The sequence below is a fragment of the Myotis yumanensis genome, unplaced genomic scaffold (genome assembly GCF_028538775.1).
Source record: "Myotis yumanensis isolate MYYU_CA2020_CCGP unplaced genomic scaffold, mMyoYum1.0.hap1 SCAF_3, whole genome shotgun sequence".
NCBI lineage: Eukaryota > Metazoa > Chordata > Mammalia > Chiroptera > Vespertilionidae > Myotis > Myotis yumanensis.
Genome location: NW_027223754.1, coordinates 178267269 through 178294765, shown reverse-complemented (window position 1 = coordinate 178294765; position 27497 = coordinate 178267269). Strand labels below are relative to the sequence as shown.

Genomic DNA, 27497 nt, shown 5'->3' with positions numbered 1-27497 from the left:
TGGAGTATCTTCTGTTCGAAATAGGGGAACCGTACCTCTTAAGAAGGTTTATTTAACAACTTGTCATTCAGGAAGAAAGCTGAAGCTTGTGATTATAAAACCAATGTCCAAACACATAAAAAACAAAACAAAACAAAACACATATTCTCCCCAAGTTAAGGACTTTCATGGTTGGTTCTCAAATCTTGGTGTGGGAAAGTTTTCAGGGCTGTTTTGTAAGATAAGAGTGAACCACCCCCTCCTCCCTCCCAATCCTGTCCCTCCCCAGGATTAATTCATATCTCATGGCAACGCAAGGTCCTTCGTATTATGTGGGGTGAGCTTTCTAGTATTTGCAATGTGAGGGAAGATGAGGAAGAAGTGGTCCTTCCTTAAGCAGTTAGTCCTCAGTGTGAGGGTAGGGGGTGGGGGGAGGGGAAGGAAGGATAACGGGGGACAAGAAAAGCCGCCTCTCTAGGCCAATATGAGCAAAAGTGGCCAGGCTTTCTGCCCAAAGATAACATTTCCTAATGGCTAGTCCAACAAGCCAGAACAGGGAGAGCAAAGACTTTCCGATATGTTAGAAAGTATTTTAAAAGAGAACACGAGATCTAACTTTAGTTGAGTTGTACTTCTTTCTTTTAATAGCATAAGTCGGATAACGGGCCGCAGCAGCAAATACAAGCTCTTCTGCTTCCCAGGCCTTTATACCGGGTGCACCCCATGCTCTGAGCCCCGCAGGACCTGCTGCCAACTGGCTGGACTCTGCAAGATGGCTCCTGCACAATGACAAGTCCCAGACTCAGCTGTAGGTGCCACCTCCGCGACCCGAGGCGGCCAGTGAGCCTCAGCCCCCGGGACACGAAGCGGGGCTGGGCCAGAGGGGCGATCCCAGAGGTGATGTTTCGTTGACTCCCTGGACCCCAGACTTTCCTCACCCCTTTCCTCCCACGCCGGTCTCCCCGGCTTTTTGTCTTGCCCCCTCGTAAAGCAGCGTCTGGAAGAGAAAGCAGACTGACTGCGTCTCGCCTCCAGTCCCCGGGCGGGCGAGCACCGCTGCAGACCCCGCAGGCTGCAGAGCCGCCGCGCCCGGCGCGCGGGGGAGGCTGCGGGGCCGCGCTGCCCGCCTCCCGTGCCGCCCGGTCGGAGGCCAGGAGCCGCCAGCCCTCCCGGGAAGCCGGGGCCCGCCCGCGGGTCTGCGGGCCGCAGGGGTCCTGCGGGCGGAAGTGCGGAGCGCGGCGTGGGAGGAGGCGGCGCGGCCCGGGACGGCCCGCGCGGGGACCGCCACCGCCTCCCCACGCCCGGCGCGCGCCCGCCGGCCCTTGTTTGGCGTTGAGCGCGCCCGGGAGGACAGGGTCGCCGCTCGGGGGCAGCGCGACGGAGCCCAGCGGCCGGGCCCGGGAGGAGGGGCTGCCTTGGCGGTGCCGCCGCCACCCAGATCGGCCGGGCGAGCGCGGGCGGGAGCAGCGGCCCTCCGCCGGCCTCCTCCTCCTCCGGCGCCAGCCCCCGGCGCGCCCAGCCGGAACCCGGCGAGCGCGGGGCGGAGAGGCGAGCGCGCAGAGCTGGCGGGCCCCGCCGCGGCCCCCGCGGCCCCCGCCATGTCGGCCGAGGAGATGGTGCAGATCCGCCTGGAGGACCGCTGCTACCCGGTGAGCAAGAGGAAGCTGATCGAGCAGAGCGACTACTTCCGCGCCCTCTACCGCTCCGGCATGCGCGAGGCCCTGCGCGCCGAGGCGGGCGGCCCCGAGGTGCAGCAGCTGCGCGGCCTGAGCGCCCCGGGCCTGCGCCTGGTGCTGGACTTCATCAACGCCGGCGGCGACCGCGAGGGCTGGCTCCTGGGCCCGCGGGGCGACCAGGGCGGGGGAGCGGCGGCCGAGGAGGAGGACCTGGACGAGGCGAGCCTGCTGTCCGAACTGGTGGAGGCGGCCTCCTTCCTGCAGGTCACGTCCCTGCTGCAGCTGCTGCTGTCCCAGGTGCGGCTCACCAACTGCCTGGAGCTGTACCGCCTGGCGCAGGTGTACGGGCTGCCCGACCTGCAGGAGGCCTGCCTGCGCTTCATGGTCGTCCACTTCCACGAGGTGCTGTGCCAGCCCCAGTTCCACCTCCTGGGCTCTCCTGCGCCAGCCCCCGGCGATGGCAGCCTGAAGCAGAGGCTGAGGGAGGCCCGGATGACTGGGACTCCGGTCCTCGTGGCCCTGGGGGACTTCTTGGGGGGACCCTTGGCCCCTCACCCCTACCAGGGGGAGCCTCCGTCCATGCTCAAGTATGAGGAGATGACGGAACGTTGGTTCCCGCTGGCCAACAACCTTCCTCCCGACCTGGTGAACGTCCGGGGTTACGGGTCTGCCATCCTGGACAACTACCTCTTCATCGTGGGCGGGTACAGGATCACCAGCCAGGAGATCTCCGCTGCGCATTCCTACAACCCCAGCACCAACGAGTGGCTCCAGGTGGCCTCCATGAACCAGAAGAGGTAAGCACCCCGCAGAGCTCTGCTGCCTCCTCCTTCATTCCCCTCCTGTTGGCCGGGCAGTCACCAGAGGCTGTGCCGAGGTGGGAATGGCACCTCCAGGACTGTTGGTGGCCTTGATGCTGGCCAAGCTCCCAATGCACTAAGGACTTTAAAGGAAGAAAAGGCCCCAAGGAAGTCTGCAAGCTGAGTGGTTTCCTTGCAGGTATTGTGCCTGTAGGCCAGCTGCGTTCTTGGCCTTTATCCCAGTGGGAGAAAACATGTGGTTTCCTAAGATGCTTAAAACTGTTCTTTAAATTTTGCTTTTATTTTTACCTTTTTCATTTTTTTTAGGCTCCGATCCTGATAATGATGACACATTGGGCAGTAACCTGTAACACTGACTTTGGGGGATTGTTTGTTGATGTTGTTAATGACCTCCCACACTGGAGCGGCACAGGAGATTATATTTGGGATTGTGTTAATATTATCTGTATAGGACTATCTTTCTTATTTTTTTATCCTCTCTTTTGCATCTCACTTCCTCCCCAGATTGTCATCATTATTGACCCAAAGCTTGAGTCTGGAAGTGGTCACCTACCGTATTAGAATATTTCCACCCACCTCAACCTTTTCCCTTCCCATCCTGCAAAACCCTCCCAATATGAACTTGGGTGACTTAAACAAAGGAAGAGAAAAGGGGGGGCGGGGGGTAGAGAAAGGAGTCAGGAAAGGAATAGGAAAACAGGAGCAGAGCAGATACAGGAAGAGGTGGTAGGAAATAGAGATGGTAGAGCCCAAGATGAGCCAGAGCCATTCAGAAGTGGGAGAAGAATCAAGGTAACCCAAGAAAGGACAAGAATACAAGAATACCCTTGCTTCTGGTCCACCTGTATCCATCTCCAGCGCCCCATGCTTCCTGCCCTGAAGTATGGAGCAAGGAGTCAGGGGACTCACCACTTGTTAAAGAAAGTCTTAACAGGAATGGGGAAGCCATTACACATGTTTACTTCACTTGAGGGGCACCCCAGGCCAGGGGGAACACTAGTTTTATTTCTAACTATAGTGTAAGTGTTCCTTTTTCTAATGATTAAAAATAATATGTAGTTATTCTAGAAAATTGGAAAAAGGAAAAGAATAAAGAAGCAGAAAGGCTATCACTGCCACTCCCTCCTTCCTAGAGGCAGTAGCCATCTACAGGTTAGCATATTTTCTTCCAGCCCCTTTTTAGCTAAGATGACATCATATTTAAAATTTGATGTCAGGAATATTATTACTATTATTTTTTAAAATACATTTTTTTTGGTTTCAGAGAGGAAGGGAGAGGAAGAGAGAGAGAGAGAAACATCAATGATGAGGGCGAATCATTGATTGGCTATCTCCTGCACTCCCCCCACTGGGTATAGAGCCAGCAACCTGGGCCTGTGCTCTGACCAGGAATCGAACTGCCACCTCCTGGTTCATAGATCAGCGCTCAACCATTGAGCCACTCCAGTTGGACAAGAATATTATTTTTAAACAAATTCTAGGAGCTTTACTTAAAGCAACAAAGAAACATTCAGTGGTTATGAGTGATGCTCATATTAGGGGTATAAGGCCCAGCAGGTTGTCTGTCACCTCTACACACGTGTCTTCTGCTGTATCAGCTGGTGCTCAGCACGCCTCCCATAGCTCCACAACTCTCTCACTAAACCTCGTAATTCTTTTCTTTCTTGACAAATCTTTGGTAGTCTTCTGTACCTCTCCCCCCACGCCCACCTCAAGGAATATCCTTTCTGTCCTCTTTGAAAAAAAATGAAAGTATTTGAGTAGTTCCCGAACTCATGCTTAGAAAATTGCAAATGACATGAAAAATTATTATAGAGTAAAAAATGTCTATCTATAGACATACTTATATATTTAAATACATATTAGTACTTATAAATTATAAATGTGTATTCATATAAATATGTTGATAGTGGTTAATAGGGGAAAATGATGTACATGGGGGTGTATATATAACATACATGTATATTTTTACTCAAATTGGTTAAGTTATGCTGATTATTATAGCACTTAATATTTCCACTTGACATTACTGTAGCTGACAGTTTTTTCTATATCAACAAACAGATCCACCCCAGCCTTGTTCATGGCTATGTAGTATTCCAGCCCGTGGATGTACCATAATGTATTTAACCTCTCCCTTATTCATGAACATTTAGATGACTGCCACTTGCCATTATAAACAATGCTATGTTGAACACCTAGGCATATGTGAGTTAGTTCTATATGGCAAATTCCTGGAAATCCTGGATAGGTGACTGGTGTGAATGTCTCTGATTGAGAGATTATTCTTTTCATATGATTATCAGCCATTTGTATACTTTTGTAAGTGGCCTTTGCTAATTTTTTAAAAAATTGGCTTGTTTATCTTTTTCATATTTATTTTGTTATATTTATATATGTAGATATTAGTCTCTTGTCTTTTATCATAAGGTTCACAAATGCCTGAAGTGACCATGGATGTAAAGTCAATGAGTAGAGGTGGGAGTTATGATGAACCAGAGAGCTACTGCCCTACCACAAGAGGGCTCCACATCTCAGCCACAGCTGGCTACGGTATTGCCAAATGGAAGTGAGAAATGGTGTGCCAGACATGTAGATATCCTGATTTTTTAAAATGTTGGCAGCTTACTCCATTTACAAAACAAATAAATCAACAAAAACAAGAAAAACTTTGCAGACCCAAAAAGTGCAGGCTCTAGTTTTGGACTTAAAGTTTATAGCATATTCTTTAAAAAAAAACAAAAACATTTTTATTAATTTCAGAGAGGAAAGGAGAAGGAGAGAGAGATAGAAACATCAATGATGAGAGAGAATCATTGATTGGCTGCCTCCTGCATAACCCCTACTGGGGATCAAGCCCACAACTCGGGCATGTGCCCTTGACTGGAATCGAACCTGGGACTCTTCAGTCCACAGGATGACACTCTATCCACTGAGCTAAACCAGCCAAGGCTAGAGTATATTCTTATATGAAGATATTTAAAATGTTTTGCAGTCAAATTTGTTATGAATTCTTTGAACTTTCTATCTTACATAGGAAAGGATTCTACAAACTAAAAATATATAAAATATTCATGATCTACCTCATGATCTATTTTTTAATTTTGCCTTTTTACACTTAGATCTGAATCTGTTTGGGATTTATTTTTATTTAAGGTATAGTGTGGGGTTATAACAAGTTTTTGAAATGTCCCAGAGGCCTTAATCCTTCTCACTATGATTTGTAAAACCAGTTATTATATGCTCATTTTCTTGTTTTTAAATTGCCAGATTGGCTATTCCTGCATCAATAACACATTTTTAAAATTATGGTAGTTTGGTAATCTATGGGGTGGGCAAAAGTAGGTTTACATTTGTGAGTGACATTCTTTTGCGTTAAGAAAGCTATTGTAATAATCATAACCAGCATATCTTTTTCCATACAAATAGCTGTAAATCTATTTTTGTCCACCTACCCCTTATCTTATTTTTTGTCTAGTTAAACAAAGCCCCCCTTTGTTCTGTTTTGTTTTATTTTAATTCTCTTGGCTATTTTTTGCATATCTTCTTCAGATAAGCTTTAGAGTCAGCTTGTCAAGTCCTGTTGGGATTTTGATTAGGATTTTGTAGCATTAGGTTAATTTGGAGGAGGATTCACAGCTTTATAATATTTTTACAGCTTGAAAAATGGTTTCTTTATCCAGGAATTATTTAGGTCTTTGGTTCTTCATGAAAAGTTTCTTTTACTATCTTTGTAGCAGCTGTATTTTTCCTACAAAGATACTTTTTAAGTTATATTTTCTAGTTGGGTATTGATGTCACATTGGAGTGTGTACCCTTCTTTTATCTCCCTCAGCTTTGACTCAGATCTGACATACTATCAACCAGGAGTCCCTTCCTGAATCCTCAATTGGGTTCAAACTCTGTGTTCTTCTAGCACAATCCCACTTTGAATTGAATTTTTTTGTTTATGTTTGTCTCTCTCCCTTCCAATTGAGTCCAATTACTTATTCAATGCTTATGTATTCCTACTGTTAAGATGGTATCCAAAAAATAATAGATGTGTGCAATGCATGGTTTGTTGAATTGTGGCATAGATTTTTATGTTACTGTAATAAAAACCAATGTATAATTTTATAGTCATTTAAAATGTAACATTTTAGTGAACAGTTTAATCTTATAACAGTCACTATAGTTATTTAGAATAGCTGAAAAAATACGTAACACTTAATTGAGCACTTAGTCTGTGCTAGTTACTGTTCCTACTACTTTACATGTATAATCTCACTTATTCTTCACAAGGGCTATATCAGGCAGGTTCCCACTGTACAGAAGCAGAAACTGAGGCACCGGAAGTTAAGTAGATTGCTAAAAGTGTCTACTAGGAATAGTAACAAAAATGGAAGTACCATTTGAATATGTACTATTGGAAGTACTACTGAATATGTATAACTATTTAGATAGCTTACAAGTTACGGCTTATAGATTGGCAGTGATCATCTTCATTCAGATTTAAAAATTTTCCTTTTAAAAAAGTATTATCTTCCAAGAAATGGAGCATAGATATTTTATGGTACTGTGCTGCTTCTCAGAATTTTATCATGTGTGCTTCAGCTTCACCACAGCCTTTATATCCAGTATTTTTCTTGTCACCATTGGATAAACAACAAGGAGGACATAGTTCCTGGCTGCAGGAATTTATAATTGATGAGACAAGTATAAATGAAACCCACTTGTTTCTGGCTAGTGCACCCAACACAAGTTTCAGAAACACTGCAGGGAACATAGAACCCTGAGTAAGAATGGCAGGTTTTACCCAGAATTTCCATTCACTCTGATTCATTGCTCGTGGGACGGATCTGTACCGTTTTACTTTGACCAAGAGTCAGATGCAGAGCAGCCTGCTTTCCCCAGGCCCTGAACATTGCCACAATCCCAGGCTCTTAATTAAGGACAGCCAAGCACCCTCGGCTTAGGAGACTTTATAAAGCCCTTTGCACCCTGGAGAACATTGTGCTGAATGGCCAGCAGCAGATACAAAAATAAACGGTTAGGGCTATGCCCACACGCTTGAAAATGGCAGCGAGTCCCCATCACTCTGAGAGGATGCTTTGAAGTCCAGGCGTGCAACCCTGCCCCGTGGTCCGAATGTGGATTTGATCTTGGGTGTTGTTGGGACATAGCTCTTCGCATGTAAAAGCTTGTGTGCTCACAAAATTGCTTGCTTTCCCTCCTCACTTGAATTAGTGATAACCTGCAGAAGCTGGCCATTGTGGCCACGGTCAGTTCATTAATTTCTCTATTTCTAAAGTTGCCTCTAGTCCCTTCCATTGCCCTGCACTTTTGCTGTGAAGTTGGAGTTGGGTGTGTCCTCCTGTTCTGCGTGTGAACACAGCAAGGCTGGGAGAGAGACTGAACAGTCTCCTGGCAGAGGTGGCATCAGCGTTGTCGGCCTTAGCTGTCCCTGCCCTCTGCACAAAAGTTTAGTATTTTAGAGCATTTCTAGAGTCCTGGAGCCATCAAGAGATTTTGTACTCTGGTTAATGTTCGGTGGAGCCTGAGAATAGTGGGAAAGCAAGCAAGCTACATGTCTATTCACCCTCTCCCTCCTCCTCCGCCCCGCCGCCAATATAATTTTGGCCAGTAGTGTAAATTGCTTTGTGCACTGAAGTTTCTCAGAGATGGCGGTAGGTAGGAACCATGACTGATTCTGTTTCCTAACCTCTCCCCTCTCTTCTTCCTGGTCCCCGGGAGAGGTTAATACATAAGGAAGTGGCAGAAAGTAGGCAGCAGAAGGGGAGAGAGGAGGCAGAAGGACCTGGAGGGTCCTCAGACTATACAATCCTCTTCTGAATGGCTGAGAAAGGACCTTGGCATTTCACTCTAATTTTCACTGTAACGGTAACAGACTTTTCTATGCAATTCATAGCAATGAATTGAGCTCGTACTCTGGGTACTGTGGTCACTACTTTAGATGTCAATTCCTATTTCATGCCCACAGCATCTCTGTGACGTAGGTATTATTATTGTTCCCATTTCCCCAAAGGGGAAACTGAGGCTAACTGAGTTTAATTAACTTACATGTAGTCACAGGGCCAGTACTCTATGCCACTCTATCTCCCTACAGTTGTATACAGCTATCAATCATTGATATTTGTGCACTGGTGTTTATCATGATTTTATGTAACTTAGCTTTTAAGGATTTTTTTAAAAAGAATGTTTTTTTTTTAATTGATTTTAGAGAGAGTGGAAAGAAGAGGAAGATAGAAACATTGATCAGAGAGAACATTGATCGACTGCCTCCTGCATGCCCCCTACTGGGGATCGGAGCCACCTCCCAGGCATATGTCCTAACTGGAATTGACCCAGCTACCTCTCAGTGCATGGGACAGTGCTCAATCCACTGAGCCACACTAGCCAGGGCTAGCTTTTAAGGATTTAAAGAGCATTGTATTTCTTCTAAGTGAAGTAGAAATTAAATCATTGAATTTTTCTTACTTTCCTTTCTGTTTACTATAAGTAAGTCAAGTATGTAGCTCCAACAAATTATCTAGTTTTACAAATTCTTGTTGCCTCCTGAATGTATTGTCAGGGATCAATATTAAGAAAAACACTGCAGAGGTCTTAATTTTAAAAATAATTTATAGCTTGAATTCATACCTTTACCATTCAGGAAATGAAGAGTGGAAGAATTATTTTCAGAAAATTGGAAATGAGGCGGTAAATGACAAGAATTTATGAATGAGAGAGCACTTTGTACAGAATCCCAGAGTGCATCACGGCCAATAACAGTTGTAGTTGACAAATGAGAAACCGACCCTCCTGAAGTGGAGAAACTCAGGCGTAGGACATGTAGAAACGCATTTCCTCTAAGTGACCTGTTTCTGCAGGTGTGACCCTTTTCAACCCTTACCACGTGCAATATTATGCTCTTCTTATCCCCACTTCACAGGTGGGGAAACTGAGGCTCAGTGATGTGTCCATGGTCACATAGCTGTTGAGCAGTGGAGCTGAGATTTCCCTGTACAAGCCTGGGCTCAGACCCCTTAGCAGTAGGCCTCTTCATTAAGATGTCTGTTTTGGGGTGGCAGTTTCATCTGGACACAAATTCAGTGTAGAAAAATGTTCCCCTTCAAGTGAATTCGAGCATGTTGGGGTCTGGAGAGATAGCATTTACTTTTAACTGCCTCTTCATTCAGCCTCAAAAAGAAGCCCCTTGCATGTTTGCTCAGGACAAATGATGCTACTGGTTGAATACTAAGAACTGTTTTGATCTGACAAAATTTACTATCTGTGTACCTACAGGGAGCAAAAACAAATTGTGGGCTGGTAAAATTTAGTGCTTATTTACAAGCTTTATTTCCCTTAGTTCCCCAAATTTGCACGCATAGGGAGGGCATCATGGTCAGATTTTAAGGACCATTGGCAGCAGGAAAAGTAAGCAACATGAATCAGGGACCCCCCAGTAGTTGCCGCCTCTGTGAGGTCTGTTGGCATGAAAAATGGAATGGCTGGCTGGGTTTAATAGACAATATGGGCTTCTTGATGAAGAGGACTCTATTCACTCTCTGATTTGAAAAGCAAAACTAAACTAAAGCTAAAGTATAAACATTACAAGCACTTAAAAAAATCTTAATTTTCTAGTAGGTGGCTATCACTCACATATGTCCTGAATTCTAATGCATCAGTGTTTATCAAACACCTTTAGGTCAGGCCTGGTCCACTGGTCCACTGCGCTGCTTCATCTACCCTCTTACATACTTCACTCCTATGTAGCCTCTATCCCCATTCTTTCTTTGGATATTGTTACTTTTAAAGAAATCATTGTTTTGGCCTCTAAATTCACCTGGTCTAGCCTCTTTATTTCATACTAGAGGCCCAGTGCACGAAATTCATGCATGAGTAGGGTCCCTAGCAGCTGCCAGCTGCCAGCCGGGGCCTACCTTCATTTTGCGCTGCCCCCTGGTGGTCAGCGCACATCATAGCAAGCGATCGAACTCCCAGCCAGTTTAATTCCCAAGGGGACACTTTGCATATTAGGCTTTTATTATATAGATATAGATATAGAAAATGGAGAAAGTATAATGCTAGTAGCTTATCTCTGTGTAGTATTTTCTGGCCAATTGTTTGCTCTAATTGTTTTGACCACCCTGTGCTGGTTATTGCCCCTGTTCTAGAGATGAGGAAGTGAAGGGTTGGGCCCAGGTCAGGTAGCTGGTTATCAACAGAGCTGGGACTCAAACCCAGTGTTCTGATTTCTGCCCCAGGTCTTTCTGTTGCATCATGCTGCTGCTCATACTATTGTGACTGGCCCAGCACTTCCAGATGTTTCTCCTTCCCCGTGTGCTGAAGTCTATGAGCAGCGGTTAATTCTATTACTGACTATGGGGCTTGAAATTAGTGTATTTCTCTTTTTAAAAATCATTTAACGCTATGATAGGTGAGCACTTGTTGATATAAGTATTTGTTGAGTTAACATGTATAAGTACCCTAAGAATGCTGGATCAAAATAGTTTTAATCAGTTCAGTGCTTACCTGCCCACCTTACCTGTTTTGAAGCACCATATAAGATGCCCTCCTATGGAGGAGGGAGGAACAGCAATCTCCTTTTGTGTGCTCTCGGTAATGGGGTCTCTGAATCACCCTTTAGCAACCACACTTTGCATATGCCTGTCTGTGTAAGCAGTGCTGGTGATTACCTTGGATAGAGCCTACCCACCAAGTAGGAAGAATGAGGTAAACATTTTGAGCAGAGAGAGACAAGGGAGTGGTGTGGGTGCTTTTCTCCCTTAACTCTTGGTCTTGCTCCTGAAAAGAAGGTATTGAGTTTAGTAAACAGAGTAACTTTGGTTCTGGTATAAGGCTAAGCAAGATCAGTTCTTGTTATATTGAACTGCTTATCTTCAGTTGCTAAAGTTTGGAGAATGCACCATTCTTGTGGACTTTTGGGGACAAGAGTGAAATTTGAGATGCCCTTTGGCCATTCCTCGGTCCCCAGGCAGAATGTCACCCAACATGGAGAGTGAATTTTCTTCTTCTGTCCAACAGGTTCCACACCCTTCTTTGGCACTTCCTGCCATTGTCTTATTTCTTCATGATCAAGAGAACTGACTTTGTGAATCCTTGTGTTCTGTCTTTCAGGTCTAACTTCAAACTTGTGGCCGTTAATTCAAAACTCTATGCCATTGGTGGGCAGGTCGTTTCTAATGTTGAGTGTTACAATCCTGAGCAGGATGCGTGGAATTTTGTGGCACCCTTACCCAATCCTCTGGCTGAGTTCTCTGCGTGTGAGTGTAAGGGGAAAATTTATGTCATTGGAGGATATACTACCAAAGGTAAGTGAAGGGGCCAAGTAAGTGGTCCTCTTATATGTCAGCTTTGCAGGCAGCCTGGGAAGGGCAGAAGCTGCCAGAGGAAACACTCCAGTGTACACAAGTGTGATTTTGTGCATTACGTACTGTGTATTTACACATCTGGAAGGAAGCGAGTCCTATGTGACAGGGTGGTTTGGACAGGAGGGGCCTTTGATGCCTTTGAATAGAGTAGGGAGAACTGTGAAGAAAATATGTATTTCTGCTCTGGAAAGCTAGCCTTATAGTTTGTCATCTTAAGACTTGGCTGGGTCATTCCCATCCTTTTTCCCAACACACATGAATCCCCGCATCCAGCACTATGGGATTTAGTGCCAGACATCCTTGCAGAGTTTTGTTTTCATTTGCTCCCGTTTTGAGCACAAACATATGAGCTGTAGATTCTGAAATGCAGCTCTCAGCTGTTGCTTACACACCATAGGAGGAGCAAGAGAACATGATATGAGAAGATTCTTTTCTGACCGGTAGGTGGGAGGTGGTTCTGCTATTTATTAAACTGTGCATATATTTTTTCACATTTTTGGTGGGCATTTTATAGTTAACTAGAGGCCTGGTGCACGAAATTAGTGCACTTGTGGGGGAGGGAATCCCTCAGCCCAGATTGCGAGAGGGCGCAGGCCAGGCCGAGGGACCCCACCAGTGCATGATCAGGACCGGGGAGGGACACGGGAGATTGGCCAGCTGGGGAGGGACCGCAGGAGGGCTCCAGGGCATGTCCGGCCCTCTCGCCCAGTCCCGATTGACCAGACCCCAGCAGCAAGCTAACCTACTGGTGGGAGTGTCTGTCCCCTGGTGGTTAGTGCATGTCATAGCGAGCAGTTGAGTGGCCTTAGCATATCATTAACATATTACACTTTGATTGGTTGAACGGCCGACTGGATGACCGGACACTTAGCATATTAGGCTTTTATTATATAGGATAATTTGGAGATAAAAGTTTCTCCAGCAGGTTTTATACGGCTCTTTATAGTAGGGAGCCCCTCAGAGATTATTGGCAGAACACAGCTTGGCTGTGGGAAGAAAGGCAATGGCAGGCCACCAGGAAGAGGTGCCCTTCCTTTGATCTCTCACCTCACCGTAAAGCTGCTGTTTCCAAGTCATCTCCTGGCTGGCCAAGGAAATTTATTTCTTCGTTTGCTCTATCTGACTGTAGAATGTCCAGAATTTTCAGAAAAGGAATCACTGGGCTCCTAGGACTTTGGGCCACATTGAAGTCCCAGTGACCACTCTATTTGACATAATGAGATAACCTGTCACTTCTCTGCGGTGTAACATGGGCAGGACAGGCCTGGGGAAGTGATGCTGGTGGCCCACTGAGCTGTATGCGACCACATGTAACATTGTATAGGACACGTGCTGATACAAGAGCAGGTGACAAACATCCTTTTCACCATAACCAAATGTGTCCTGTTTTGGGGATTTATGTTAGAGGAAGAAGTTGAATGTAAGGTGTTTTATGAGCATCTGATTCACTTTTTTTTTTTTTTATTAATTCTTCTTAGAGTGAACTCTAAACAGATGCTCTGGTGGGGAGGGTGGTGGGTGCTGTGTTAGTTTCCCGTGGCTGATTTAACCACTGACCATGAACTTGGTAGCCTAAAACAGCAGAAACGTGTGTTCTCCCATAGTTCTGGAGACCAGAAGTCTTAAATCAAGGTGTCGGTAGGGTCTCACTCCCTCAGAAGGCTCTAGAGGAGAATCATTTCTTTCTTTTTAATATGTTTTGATTGATTTTAGAGAGAAATAAAGAGGGAGTGAAACATGTGAGAAACATGTGAGAGGATGTGAGAGAGAAACATCGACTGGTTGCCTCCCATATGCACCCCAACCAGGGGTCGAACCCACAACCTGGGCTCTGATCAGGAATCCAACCAGTGACTTTTTGGTGGTACATGGGATGGTGCTCCAACCAACTGAGCAACTGGCCAGGGCAAAAATCCTTTCTTGCTACTTGCAGCTCTGGTGGCTTCAGGTGTACCTTGGCTAGTGGCCACATAGTGCTCATCTCTGCCTTTGTCTTCATGCATCTTCTCCTCTGTCCGTGTCTTTTCTTCTTCTGTCTCTTTCAAGAACACGCTTCTCACTGGATTCAGGGCCCACCTGAGTAATCCAGGATGATCTGCAAAGACCCATTCTCCAAACAAGGTCCCATTCCAAGGTTCTGGGGGTTAGGAGGTGGACATACCTTTTTGAGGGCCACCATTAAGCTCACTACCGGTGGTGTGTTTGTCTAGGCATTTAAGGAGAGGCAGTGACAAGGAGCAGTGCAAGGAAACAGTGAGCTTCCCCCTCCACCCAGGCTTCCATCACCTGTGGAGCTATTCCCAGTGTCCCTACCTAGTGACTCTCCACTGAAGATAATTACCAGCTTTTCCTTTACAAATAATTGGGGGCGGGGGGGAATGAAACCTAGCACTCAATTCTTTTCTCTTTTTATTTTGTTAATCCTCACCCAAGGATATTTTCCTTTTGATTTTTTGAGAGAGTGGAAGGGAGAGGGAGAGACAGAGAGAGAGAGCAGTATCGATGTGAGAGAGACATATCGATTGGTTGCCTCCACATGCACTCCCTGACCAGGGCTAAGGATCAGCCTACAACTGAGGTACGTGCCCTTGACTGGAATTGAACCCGAGACCCTTCAGTCTATGGGCCAGTGCTGTATCCACTGAGCCAAACCGGCTAGGGCTCAATTCTTTTTTTTTTTTTTTTTTTTTTAATATATTTTATTGATTTTTTTACAGAGAGGAAGGGAGAGGGTTAGAGTTTGAAACATCGATGAGAGAGAAGCATCGATCAGCTGCCTCCTGCACACCCCCTACTGGGGATGTGCCCGCAACCCAGGTACATGCCCTTGACCGGAATCGAACCTGGGACCTTTCAGTCCGCAGGCCGACGCTCTATCCACTGAGCCACACCGGTTAGGGCGGGCTCAATTCTTTTATCTTCAACATTGGTGTTCAGGTTGAGTGGCCAACTTTATATGCTTACGTAAACCATAGCCTCCAGAGAATTCCTGTGTGTGCATATGTACCCCTGTGTTCGTGTCTTTTCTCTGAAGACAGTAAGTACAGCTATTCACTCGTGAACATTTCTAAGAAATTATGATTCCCCTCTGGCTGTTGTAACACAGCGTGCGCCCGCTGGGCTGACCTACGCACACAGATCTCTGGGCCTCCCTCCTGAGCGAGAGCTGTGAAGCCTGGCAGGCCGCACTGTGACCCAGAGTGCCCTGCTGGTAGATGGCCCAGTTTTTCCATGACCCTGGCTGAGCCAGTGTTCTTTAGATTTGACCTGGAAAACCCCTGCTTGTGTGTTTTCTAGTTTCAAAAGCCACGGCTAATGTACCTTTTTCACTCGGGCCACCCACTGTGATTCCTGTCCCAGGTTCCGCAAGCCAAATGCCCATGATGGGCTGGTTAGGTGAGGTGGATGGAGGGATGTTTGTGTAAGCGTTGAAAACGAGTTTTCTAAGATGAGAGGGCAGGGCAGTTCCTTGTACGCTGAAGCTGCCCTCTCCACTGGTTAGTCTCTTCCCAGCATTTCCTAATAGTTCTTTGTACATAAAACAAACCATAATTGTTATGAAAAAAAAAAAAAAAGAAAAACCCACAGGACTTCAAATTGGGTTCTCAGCCTGTTGACTTCATTAGGTGAGACTTTTAAAATTCAGAAAGTTATAGTTCATGATTTTTATGATAGTTATTTGACTATTGTAATTCTTGGGCAGGCACTGAAGACTTAAAAGAAAATTCATTCGGAAGTAATAGTAGCTACTAAAGGGAAGAAGGGTAATTTGTTAAATGTCAGAATCAACTCTACATGTAAAAGAGAAAAGATCACTCCTTCAACCCAAACCACCTCCTCATGGTCTGAGCCTTTGTTGGGCGAGGAGGGAAAACATTTACAGGAGACCTGGGAAGACCTTCTGACCTGGAACTTAGAAGTACACTGACGCTTCATCAGAATGAGTCCTTTATTCATGCCGTGTGAAGCCAGGTTACGAAGGAGCACTTTCTGATAGATTAGCAACCAAATTCCCCGGGGCTGTCTCCTAGAATGAGCTTTGTCACAATAGCTGCAATAAAAAGAAATATAGGGAGGTATTGGTGTGGGTGGGAAACAGGAGGACAGTTCCCTAAAGCTATAGCAGTTCTGATATTCCTGCAGGTCTGGGCATGTGCAGGGTTGGTCTCCTCTCTGCTCCCTCTGGAGGCACTTGTCTTGGCACCAGACATCGTGGTGGAGCTCTTTAATCGTTGCCCTCTGTGGTGGGTCCTTCTGGCTCAGGTAGAAGTGCTGCTCCCACTGCTTCCACTTCTGCAGCCGTGGGAAAGCTGTACACTTGTGCGTGCAGTCAGTTCCCCAGCTGAGCTGTCTTACACTGATAGACTGTGTTCTTTCTTTAAAACACAACACACTGCCCTGGCTGGCTTGGCTCAGTGGAAGGAGTGTCGGCCTGTGGCCTGAAGGGTCCCAGGTTAAGTTCCAGGCAAGGGCATATGCCTGGGTTGCGGGCTCGATCCCCAGAAGGGGGCATGAAAGAAGAAGCCAATGATTCTCTCTCATCATTGATGTTTCTATCTCTCTCTACCTCTCCCTTCCTCTCTGAAATCAATAAAAATACATTTTAAAAATAATAAAATAAAACACAACACAGAGAAAGTTCATTCTTTCTGATAACTCGGCACTTCATCTCTCCTCCTACGAGGCTAAAATGGTCTATTTAGTCTCTCCTAGAGGAGAAAAGAAAAAAAGAAGAAAAATGAAACTAGATATATATTTATTATTATTATTATTATCATTATTATTTTAATCCTCAGTTGAGGACATGTTTAGAGAGGGAAAGGAAGAGAGAGAGATTGGTGTGAGAGAGAAACATTGATCAGTTGCCTTCTGTAGGCTCCCCAACGGGATCAAACCCACAACCCAGGTTTGTGTCCTGACTGGGAATCCATCCAGCAACTTTTCAATGCATGGGATGAAGCTCAACCACCTGAGCCACTCTGGCAGGGCAAAACTAAATATTTTAAATTTCACAAGCATTTTTAAAAAGAGCAGGCAGTGCTTCCCTCCATTCAAACTAATGTCAGAGCAAGCAGTCTCCCCTCTACTATCTGATTTTATCCACACAATGACTGTCGCCTGTGAAATGGGCCAGGGAGAGGGAAGGGCCTTTGTCAGTGTGTCTCTGGGACAATTGGGAAGTAGAATTGCCAGTGATTCTATGGCTTGACAACCAGAGGTGAGACTTGCATTTCTCCTGACTTTTTCTGTCCTTCCCTTTTGACAACCCATAAGAATCCTGCTCACTTGTCTGGTTTTGTAGAACCCGTTGTCAAGAATAGATCCCTGGGGGCTCAGCCTGCCTGTATTAAATAGTCAGTAGTCTGTAGATATTGATGAAGTTTCTGAGGCTCTGATTCTCTTTACATTAATTGGCTTGGTGGTTCTAAAAGGTGTAAGGGTCTGGCTGCCGTGGTTCAGTGGATTGAACTTTCACGGCACATGCCTGGGTTGCAGGCTGGATCCCCAGTATGAGGTATACAGGAGGCAGTCCATCAGTGATTCTCTTTCATCATTGATGTTTCTCTCTCTCCCTCTCCCTTCCTCTCTGAAGTCAATAACAATATATATCTTTTTTAAAAAAAACCAACAACAAGATTCTGTCAAAGAATCAGAAGACAGACATAAAAAGTGTCTTTAAAAATAAACAACCAAATAAATAAAAGGTGTAAGAGTGCCAGGGAGGAGGGGACGTGCCCAGATCACAACTGCTCACCTTGCTGGTCTTACTGATTCTGAGAGCGTCGCAGGGAGGGGACATGTGTGAATGTGAAGTGAGTGGGGACGATTCTAAACGGATCTCCTCCCAGCCATTTACAAAACTGTGTTCCCAGCCTCTGCTTGTCTGAAATAGCTGTGCCTCTGTGTACCAGGTTATCAGGGGGAGGTAGGCAGTTATATGCAGCCTAGGAAGTTGGTGGTGTTACTCGTGGCCGTGTCATTATTTGGCTTCTTTTCTCGTTCCAGACCGGAACATGAACATTCTGCAGTACTGCCCCTCCTCCGACATCTGGACCCTCTTTGAAACATGTGACGTCCACATTCGCAAGCAGCAGATGGTGTCGGTGGAGGAGACGATCTACATCGTGGGAGGGTGTCTCCACGAACTGGGACCCAACCGGAGGAGCAGCCAGAGTGAGGACATGCTCACCGTGCAGTCCTACAACACTGTCACCCGGCAGTGGCTCTACCTCAAGGAGAACACGTCCAAGTCGGGTCTCAACTTGACCTGCGCGCTGCATAACGACGGCATCTACATCATGAGCAGAGACGTGACCCTGTCGACCAGCTTGGAGCATCGAGTTTTCCTCAAGTACAACATCTTCGCAGATAGTTGGGAAGCATTTAGGCGTTTTCCGGCCTTTGGACATAACTTGCTGGTTTCCTCTCTTTATCTGCCTAATAAAAAGGAAACATGACTGAATCGACTTAATATTTACAAGAAGCCTGGTTCAAGACAAATATAAAATGTAGCGCCCCATTTCCAAGGAGGCTGACTTCATAGGTCACATATACAACAGCTGTAAATAAGCTTACTTGAACTAATTACTTGAAAACTCGTGGAGAAAAGAGACCAACATTATTATTTTTTTAATTATTGGTTTTTAAATTATGGGAGCAAATCCATGATCATGTTTTCATCCAGCTATGATAACCTTGGGCCAATGACGAAAGCTGATCATTGAAGAGAAGATTCATTGTGTCTGCTTAGTAAAGGGCCAAAGTCAGTAATTGGTGCGAATGGTAGAGATAATTTTGAAATCTGTTTTATTTCGGTCACTTGAAATATCCTAATACCTTAAGTGAAAGTATGTGTTTTTTTTTGGTTATTAATTTACTTGACAAACATTTATATTAATACTATTGTCTCCACCTTTCCCCCAGTTATAACCACATATACTGTGTTCAGGTATCATTTGCACACTACCTTCTAGGAAACATACAATGATGGAACCCTACAGTGAAGCCTTGCAAACATCCAGTCCTCCCCAAAACTTGCATAAAAACTTTCTCAGCGATTTTTCCAGTCTTTTTTGCAATTACAAACGCTGAGTAAATAGGCAGATATAACTGCTTATTTCATTTATGTGGCAGGTAGCAGATATATGTGGCCAGAGAAGTTGCATTGCTTATTGTTTAATAGAGAATATATTGTTTAGAAGGATGCATTCATATGTATTTTAAAGTGGAGCCTTAAATTCAGAGGGGAAGAAAAGGAAACACCAAATAAGAAAAATAATCACCTTTTAAGAATTACTTTTATTGAATGTATTTGACTTAGTTCTTTTTTTTAAGACTGAAAAAATAACCTTATATTTAGGCCAAGCATCTTTCTAACTTAATTTTAGCCTTTTAATTCACGCTTTGCTTTGGTGGGGTAGGGTGAGGAAAGCTGTGAACGGCCTGCACTGGAGAGGGGGCGAGGCTCTGAAAGAAGTGGAGTGGCATCTGGTGCTATTTCTGAAGTTAGGTAAGGAGCTCTACTTGATTGTTAAGTCCAACGGAGCCCGGTTCAAGCACTTGCGTGTTTTCAGTAAGTCAGTTAACAGTGGATAAAAGCTTCTGCCCATCATAGATCAGCATTTCTTAAAAAACACACGCATATTTACAGAAATTTTGTTTTGATTGGAAAACACTTTCTGAACTTCTCTGATGTTTTGTAACGGAATCAGGTCAGCTATGTGCTGGATTCCATCCTAACATTCCAGCTATAGTGCGCCTCACTTCAGGAGAGCCCAGCAGCAAAGCAGACAGGGTCAGGGCACGCTCATCACGGCAGACGCTTCTCACATGCCTTCAGGGGCGTGCACCGTGTAGACGGGGTCTAGGGGCGCTACTGCTTCAAAGTTCATGTCTTTCAGGGCTCACTCCAGGGTATCTACAATCGTGGCCTCCTGGCATATCTAAAAGGAGGGTCTGGCTGTACAAACTTCATTTGCACAACTTTTCAGGAACACTGCTAGGTAAAATGAGGTAAGCCCTTATTGTGGCCATGGAGACAGATCTTTCTATCTTGTCACCAACTAATCCTACCAGTACTCAGAAATCTAGTTCAGGGTTTCTAAGTCATATCCATTTATTCTCAAATACTTAGCCCTTTTTTTTTTAGACTTTGCGCTGAAATGTTCCTGGGAATGGTACTTTAACAATAGGTTCATATTACTTTATATTCATTATAGAATTGAATTTCTAGTGACCTATAATTTCATTACATGTATTTAAAAAAATAATTTATTTTAGATAGTGTTAACTTCTGTTGCTACAGAGCTTAACTTTTTAAGGCTTGACATTATATATTTAGAAGATTCTGGCCAGTTGAATTAGTTCTGGACAAGCAATTGGATACTAGCTTATAAATATTATATAAAATGCAGTGTTAATCCTGCCAACCAGTTCTCTTCCTGATTATATTCTTTGGGTCCATTTTCCTAAAGACAACAACTAAATTCTTGGCCCAAGTGAAGGCATACCCTGATCCACAAAGCTCTTTTTATAAATCAGGTTTGCTGTGTGTGTACATGTGCATATCTCTGTGTGTGTGTGTGTGTGTGTGTGTGTGTACACATGTATAGGCTGAGATATTATAACTCTGAGATATGCAGACTTTTAAAAAGGTTTTGTTGCTCTGGGCTGCCAGCAGTGTGGGGCAAGGTGGAATGTCCAATAGGAACCGACCAGTGGACTTGGGACATCCTCCTTCCTGTGGTGCACATGAGCTGTGTTGACATTTTGAGGGTCATTTTAATTTAGCTCTGTTTCCATGTTGGTGCCATGTTCCAGTGAAGACTACCTATGTGAAAAGTGAAGTTGCTTTGAAAATCTCCCCTCACCCCTAGGATTTTGCTTTTTGATACGATCCCTCTGTTTTCTTTCTTTCTCTAAAGGTGTTTTCTTTTCTGAGATGCTTTTTGTGGGGTGCTCACCTCCCATTATGAGAGGGGGTTCCTGGGGGGATCCCCATGGTGGCCACCCTGCCAGAAGCACCTTCGTTCACTGAGAATGGTCTGAATGGCAGAGAGTGAGCCCTGAGCGTGGATTGGCAGAGGGGCATTACTGGTTCCTTCTGTCATTCTTTCTGGCTGTCTTTTCAACATTTGTAGTTTCAGAGGCTTCTCCCTTTCGTGTTCTTTGAAAATTTTTTGGATGAATGGGTAAGAGTTGATTATTTCAACAGTATTAGTTAAGTCATAACCATGAAGTACTTAGAAGGTGATGGATACTAGTAGGAAACAAGCAGATTAAGATGATGCCTGAATACCAAAGAGCGTTAAACTCTGCCATTTATTTTGGAATCCAAATCTCAAGTAATTCCAAATGCCTTAGATATCAATTAAAGTCATGCTGAGATAGACAAATCTCAAGCAAACGATCAAGAAAATGCTTGTTCTCTTTCAATGAATGCTCTCACTGAGCACTGTGGATGCCGTGCTTTCAAGGTTCCAGGTAAAAGCGTGACTGCTTCTTGGCAGCACAGGTAGTTGGAGGGGAAAGGCCTTAGCCTTCCTGGTCAGCCAGCGTGCAGTGAGCAGTGGCTTAAAGCAGAGCATTCGAGAGGCACCATAGCCACAGAAAGGTAACGGGTGAGCGTGGCATGCCTTCCAGCTGGGGGTGGGGCACATCTGTGCCATCCTTCTTTCAAGGTGGCTTTCCGAGCGAGCGGCACTCCTTTCCTCTGTGCCAGGACTGGGCTGTAGAATCCATGTCATCAACACATCTAGGCATCCATTGCTGTCCGTCAGGGAGATGAAGTCTATTTGTTGTCCCCGCCTTAGAGGACTCACTGAATGAGGTGAGTAGATAGTTCCCAAAATGGCTTTGAAAGCAAGGAGGCAATTGAGCCAAGTTCCCAGAAATGTGTACAGTGTGTCTATCATGTGCAAGACAATGCTAAGAACTGGGTGTACAGATTTCAATGTGCCACCATCTCTGACCTTGAAGAGCCTACCACCTTGTGAAAATGGTCACTGTAATCATAATGATAGAGTGCCCCTCAAAGATGCCCACTTGTGTCAGACACACAGGGCCGCTGGCTTGGCTGCCTCTTCAGTCCTGGTCCAATCTGTCCATTAGTGAGTTACTACAGTCATGAAACAGCTTTTCTGTAAGTTTGATCATCACGCTTTTGTTTTTGATGGTATGCTTTTTTTCCTCACTACGTTCCATAGTCTTTTCTGTACTTCATTTATTTGGGGGGAAAAAATTATGTGATCTTTATTTAAAAACTAGAGGGCCAGTGCATTCAAGGAGGGGAGTCCCTCAGCTCGGCCTGCACCCTTTAGCAGTCTAGGAGCCCTCAGGGGATGTCTGACTGACTCCTGTGGGGAGTGGGCCTAAGCGGTCAGTTGGACATCCTTAGCACTGCTGAGGAGGCGGGAGAGGCTCCTGCCACTGCCACTGCACTGACCAGCTGTCAGCCCAGTGTGGGAGTGCACTAACCACCAGGGGGCAGCTCCTGCATTGAGCGTCTGCCCCCTGGTGGTCAGTGTGCATCATAGTGACTGGTCATTCTGCTGTTTGGTCGATTTGCATATTACCCTTTTATTATATGGGATGCTTACTAGGCACCACAGCCCACAGAGCTAAGAGCTCAGCAGCTTGAGCTCTTGAAATGGAGGAGCAAAGCTAGGGAAGTGGGTATATAGAGAGAGGCAAGCTATTTGCATGTGCATTTATACCTAGGCCTTTAAAACACTTCCATAACAAGTATTAATAAAGAAACTATCCTTAAGACACTAGTGCTGACTAAAAGTCAGTTGATTTTGCCTTTGTGCTAACTATCTAAGGGCATTTTCCATCTGTATGTTTCATTCACATAAGAGTGTATTTTTCATTTTCTTGTGTTCACTTTGGAGCATGATATAAAATACACACCCATTGACACAGGCACTTGATAAAACCATTTTCATTCATTCCTACAGGAGTCAGATGAATTGTAAAGGATTGTCAATTCTGAGGAGCAAAAGTGTGCAGTCATTACTGTGGTAGGATTGACTGATGCTTTCTCAAAATGGATGTCATAGTTTGTTTCTAGTAAAGAAATGGAAAATGTAATTTGTATTATTGTGTCATTTTTTAAAAAAAAAATTAGGGGGCTCCTTAGATGTCTATACAATATTTTCATATCCAGTGGTCATGTTGGGGAAAATGATAATCTGTAGAATGAATAGTTCTGTTTTGTTATGACTGATACTTTGTTATAAAGGTTGTATTGAGTCTTCAATTTCAAGTGTGGCTTCCCGTGTAAACATTATCATATGGTTCATTCAAATGCAATGATGCCTATGAAAGCACTTGCCCCAACAGCATTCATTTTGTGTTTAGAACTCTAGGAGAAAATCTCTTCAATAAAGTAGTTCTCAATCAGCTTTGTTGTCTGTTAGGTACTTATACCAGCTGTGTCCTCTGGGCTGTGCCAAAGCCAGGAGGAAACAGGTGAAGCACGAGACAGGCCATGCAGGGGTAGCCACCTGCCGCCCAGGGAAGGCCCGGCCGAGACTCGTGATGGGTAGAGAGGTGGTAACCGTGGGGCAGGAAGGGCCAGGTGCAGAGCACAGGCTGTGAGAGCTGTTCAACATCACCAAAGGGATGTGGGAGGAGGACCTCCACCTCCTTATTCTGAATAAAAGCCTAATATGCAAATTGTCCCCTTGACCGGGAGTTCAACTGGGAGATTGATCAGGGGGCAGGGCTGGCCAGCCCACTGTGGAAAGGGAGGCCCCAGCTGGCAGCAGGCTGCCACTCAGAGGTTCTCAACCTGTGGGTCGCAACCCCTTTGGCGGTCGAATGACCCTTTCACAGGGGTCGCCTAAGACCATCCTGCATATCAGATATTTACATTACGACTCATAACAGTAGCAACATTACAGTTATGAAGTAGCAACGAAAATAATTTTATGGTTGGTTCACAACATGAGCAACTGTATTTAAAGGGCCAGAAGGTTGAGAACCACTGCACCAGGGGAAAGGGCGGCCCTGGCCAGCGGCAGCAGCGGCAGGCGGCTGGGGGGAGGGAGGCAGCCGGCAGCCGCTAGGGACCCTACCTGTGTAGGAATTCTGTGCACTGGGCCTCTAGTTTTTTAATAATTATAGTCTAAAAGGGCAGGATAGATTAGTTCTACTCTGTTAATCATGCTTTGATTTCTATTTTTAAACAACAGCAAATTATTTTTCTTAGTGGAGTACATGAGTTAGCAGGCTCACATGCCAGTAATTGATGTTTTTGAATTTACTGCAGTCACTGCTCAGTGTCCTACAAGGTTGATCTCTGCCACCCTTGGATACCTGGAAGGTATCCATCAGCCAGAATTCTGTATAAGCACCAGACACTGACTCTAACTACCTAGAAAAAAAAAAAAGGAAAAACTAGTTAAAATATATGGTTTAGCTCAATATTTCAAAGGAAATCAAAAACAGGATTGGTGGCAGCTCTGGTGAGTGGGATTCAAGGACAGTCTCTTCAGGGCTCCACCGATGAGATAAATGAACTCTAATGGACTTTAGGCCTCATGTCATTGGCTCAACATAAAAATTCAGCTCGGCTGGTATTGCTCAGTGGTTGAGCGTCATCCCCAATGGGGGGCATGCAGGAGGCAGCCGGTCAATGATTCTCTTTCATCATTGATGTTTCTGTCCCTCTCTCCCTCCCCCTTCCTTTCTGAATCAATACAAATATATTTTTAAAAAATGAAAAATTAAGGAGTGAGCATCCGAACTGTCCAGCTGGAGTCCTGTGCCTGCCCCTAGCACAGAGCAGGGCGCCCTGATGGAAGGTCCGCCCATGTGGGAAGTTAATTCTCTGGAGCAAAGCCAGGAGTTAAGCAGCGGAGTCAAGGCCGTGCTGCTCCCCTTCTCAGAACCATCTGACACGTCTGAGTCCAGGGTCTCTGCAAACCCCTGTCCTGTGGAGTCCCCCCTGGGAAAGGGGAAGTCGCCAGATGCCCATCCCATTTGTATTTTAGGAAAAAACCAAAAACAGATCCAATGTCAGTGCTTTACCGTGTTAGATATCAGCAAAGGCGGCTGATTTACTCATTTCTCTTGTCTGAATGGCCTTTAAGGGGAGACAGAACAGATGGGGGGTTATCCATTCACACTGTGTATCACTATCATCACTGAATATCACTGAATATCCCATCGCCCAAACTCCTGGCGACCCATAATCTTTCAGAGGCACGAACTTGGAACACACTTTCTCTACCCAAGGTGCCTAGTTGTGAGAGAGCGTTCTGACCTTTCCCCCCTCTGGTTGTCGCCCACAGCCATGCCATCTACGTCTATCACTTTAATCTGGGCCACATGATAACTTTCATGGATCCTTTGTATATTTGCCTTCATGAGTCCCCCCTTTTTTAAAAAAAAATATTTTTATTGATTTCAGAAAGGAAGGGAGAGGGAGAGATAGAAACATCAATGATGAGGGAGAATCATTGATTGGCTGTCTCCTGCACGTCCCCTACTGGGGATCAAGCCTGCAACCCCGGCATGTGCCCTCGACCAGAATCAAACCCGGGACCCTTCAGTCCTCAGGCTGAACCTCTATCCACTGAGCCAAACTGGCTCAGACCATGAGCCCCTTTCTTAATAAAAAAAATATTAAAAAATACGTTGTATGATTATGTTGGTAAAAAGACAAATGTAACTCAGGATGGATTCATTATTATGTATTCATGTTTTTCTTCTGATTTGTAGAGATTGAAACCATTTTTCTGGGCCTCTAAAAGCACCATGGCACTGCGCCTGCTGTGCTTGCCCAGCCCAGGGCATGCCCACCTGGGAGCAGGGTGCATCCAGGGGCCCCTTTCCCAGAAGTCCCGCGTCAGCCTGGATGCAAATACCAATTTCACTCTCACCAGCTGGTGACCTGGTGTTGACCCCACAGCTCTCAGTTTCCTCATTTGTGAAGTGCTGGCAATAATAATGGCCACCTGATTGGTTTCTTAGGAAGATTACCTGGGAAAAGGCAAACACTTCCCACAGGATCTCACATGTGGTAGGTGTTGCATGCTGGCTGGCTGTGCTCATTCCTTGTGACCACAGTTCCTAGGTGATGACTGTAATGTACTTGCAGAAGGTGCCCTGGGGGGATCCAGTTCATTATGTAATGACTTGACCTGCTCTAGCACCTGACACACCTGCAGGAGGGGATTAGATGAGGAGTCCAGGTGGATCCCATGTAGTCAAGGCTGTTCCTCAAAACCAGCTCATACTGAGAGACGCAGAGGACGTCCCATCCGTATTCTGTTGGGAGAGAGGCTGGAATGAAGAGAGCGGAAGCAGCATTGGGGCCGTCCTGTGTTTCCTGGGATCGTTGGTGCCATCAGTGGGTTCCAGACTCAGGTAGGCACAATAAGCTGTTTTGTGACAGAGGAGCCAGTGTTCCTGGTGCAGATTCCTGGTATGGAGAGGGGGTGCCATTTCCTGGCCGGCTACGGCCTCTGGGCTAAGCGGGTGGAACGTGGCCAGCCCCTGTGCAGACTCACGCAGAGTGATTCTGTGCCACTAAAACCTACAGAAAAGGGCATGGGCTGTGTGTGTTCCCTGCTCCGTTTTCAGAGAGGTGAGTGGTGTGTTCCCGCGGTGGGGATGTGTATTTGCTCTGAAGTCTCCTGGTCTATTGTGGGTCTTGAATGTCACCAACCTTCAGGGGCAGCTTTATAAAGTGGGTTTATGTTGTTAATTCTCAAGTGAGGATATTTTTTCCATTGCTTTTTCAGTGGGAGTGGAAGGGAAGGGAGGAGGGAGAGCGAGAGAAAGAGAAAGAGAGAGAAAGAAACATTGATGTGAGAGAAACACATACACTGGTTGTCTCCCGCATGAGCCCCAACCAGGGGGTGTGGAGCGAACCCAGAACCCAGGTACGTGCCCTTGACCGGGAATCGAACCCATGACGCTCAACCACTGACCCACACCGGCCCAGGCATAAAGTGGGGTTTTAATGTTGCGTTGCTTCCAAATATTTCCCATGATGGTGGCAGCCCCGGGGTCTCGGTAAAAGGTGGTGATTGTTGTTTCGTTGGCACAGTCACCCTTCTGTTTCCTCTGAGCTTGCAGAGTTAGTCAAGCACTGCTGGCCAGGGAGTGGGGTGATCTTACTGTGAGGAGGCTGGAATGAAATGGCAGCTGCTGTGACCCCTATAGAAAGCAAAACCTGGTACCCTACACCCACCGTCCTGCTTAGATCTGGACACATCCTAGAAAAATCCAAGTCAAGAAAATTGAATGTTGAGAGAAAAATCTGGAAAATATTACCATAGGATTAGGTTTGTCGGCATGCAACAGAAACCCTAAAATAACAGTGCCTTAAATCAGATACAAGTGAATGTTTCTCTGATGAAACAGAAGCCTGGGGCAGGCAGCCCAGGGTTGGTACAGAGGGGGGTGCTGGGCCAGCCTGTCCATGGTTGTGAGCACTGATTGTTAGCATCCCTGCCCAATGATGTCACATTGCTAACTCAGAATTGACCATGGTGGGGAATTATATCACAGAAATGGGCAAATGCTACAAATCAGGGTTTTGCCCCCCCAGAAAACCTTTGTTTAGCATTTCACAGCATACCACTGGGGATAGTTCTATACAGCATTGGGACCCAGGCTCTTTCTATTTTACT

At 45.6% G+C, this 27497-nt stretch overlaps 1 protein-coding gene across 1 annotated transcript; it reads left to right on the top strand.

Moving 5' to 3' along the window:
• The first annotated feature begins 1227 nt into the window (after window positions 1–1227).
• Window positions 1228–23253, top strand: KLHL42 (kelch like family member 42). Its single transcript, XM_070410496.1, has 3 exons — window positions 1228–2452; window positions 11597–11790; window positions 17857–23253. Exons 1-3 carry the CDS (start codon window positions 1578–1580, stop codon window positions 18306–18308), a joined length of 1521 nt encoding a protein of 506 aa, XP_070266597.1. The 5' UTR covers window positions 1228–1577; the 3' UTR covers window positions 18309–23253.
• Window positions 23254–27497: the final 4244 nt, after the last annotated feature.

What these genes read in the sequence shown, in the direction of transcription:
- KLHL42 (XM_070410496.1), top strand. Translation starts at nt 1,578, where the DNA reads ATGTCGGCCGAGGAGATGGTGCAGATCCGCCTGGAGGACCGCTGCTAC. An exon ending in GCCTCCATGAACCAGAAGAG is followed by an intron (nt 2,453 to 11,596) that starts GTAAGCACCCCG and finishes TCTGTCTTTCAG; the next exon opens with GTCTAACTTCAAACTTGTGG. An exon ending in TGGAGGATATACTACCAAAG is followed by an intron (nt 11,791 to 17,856) that starts GTAAGTGAAGGG and finishes TTCTCGTTCCAG; the next exon opens with ACCGGAACATGAACATTCTG.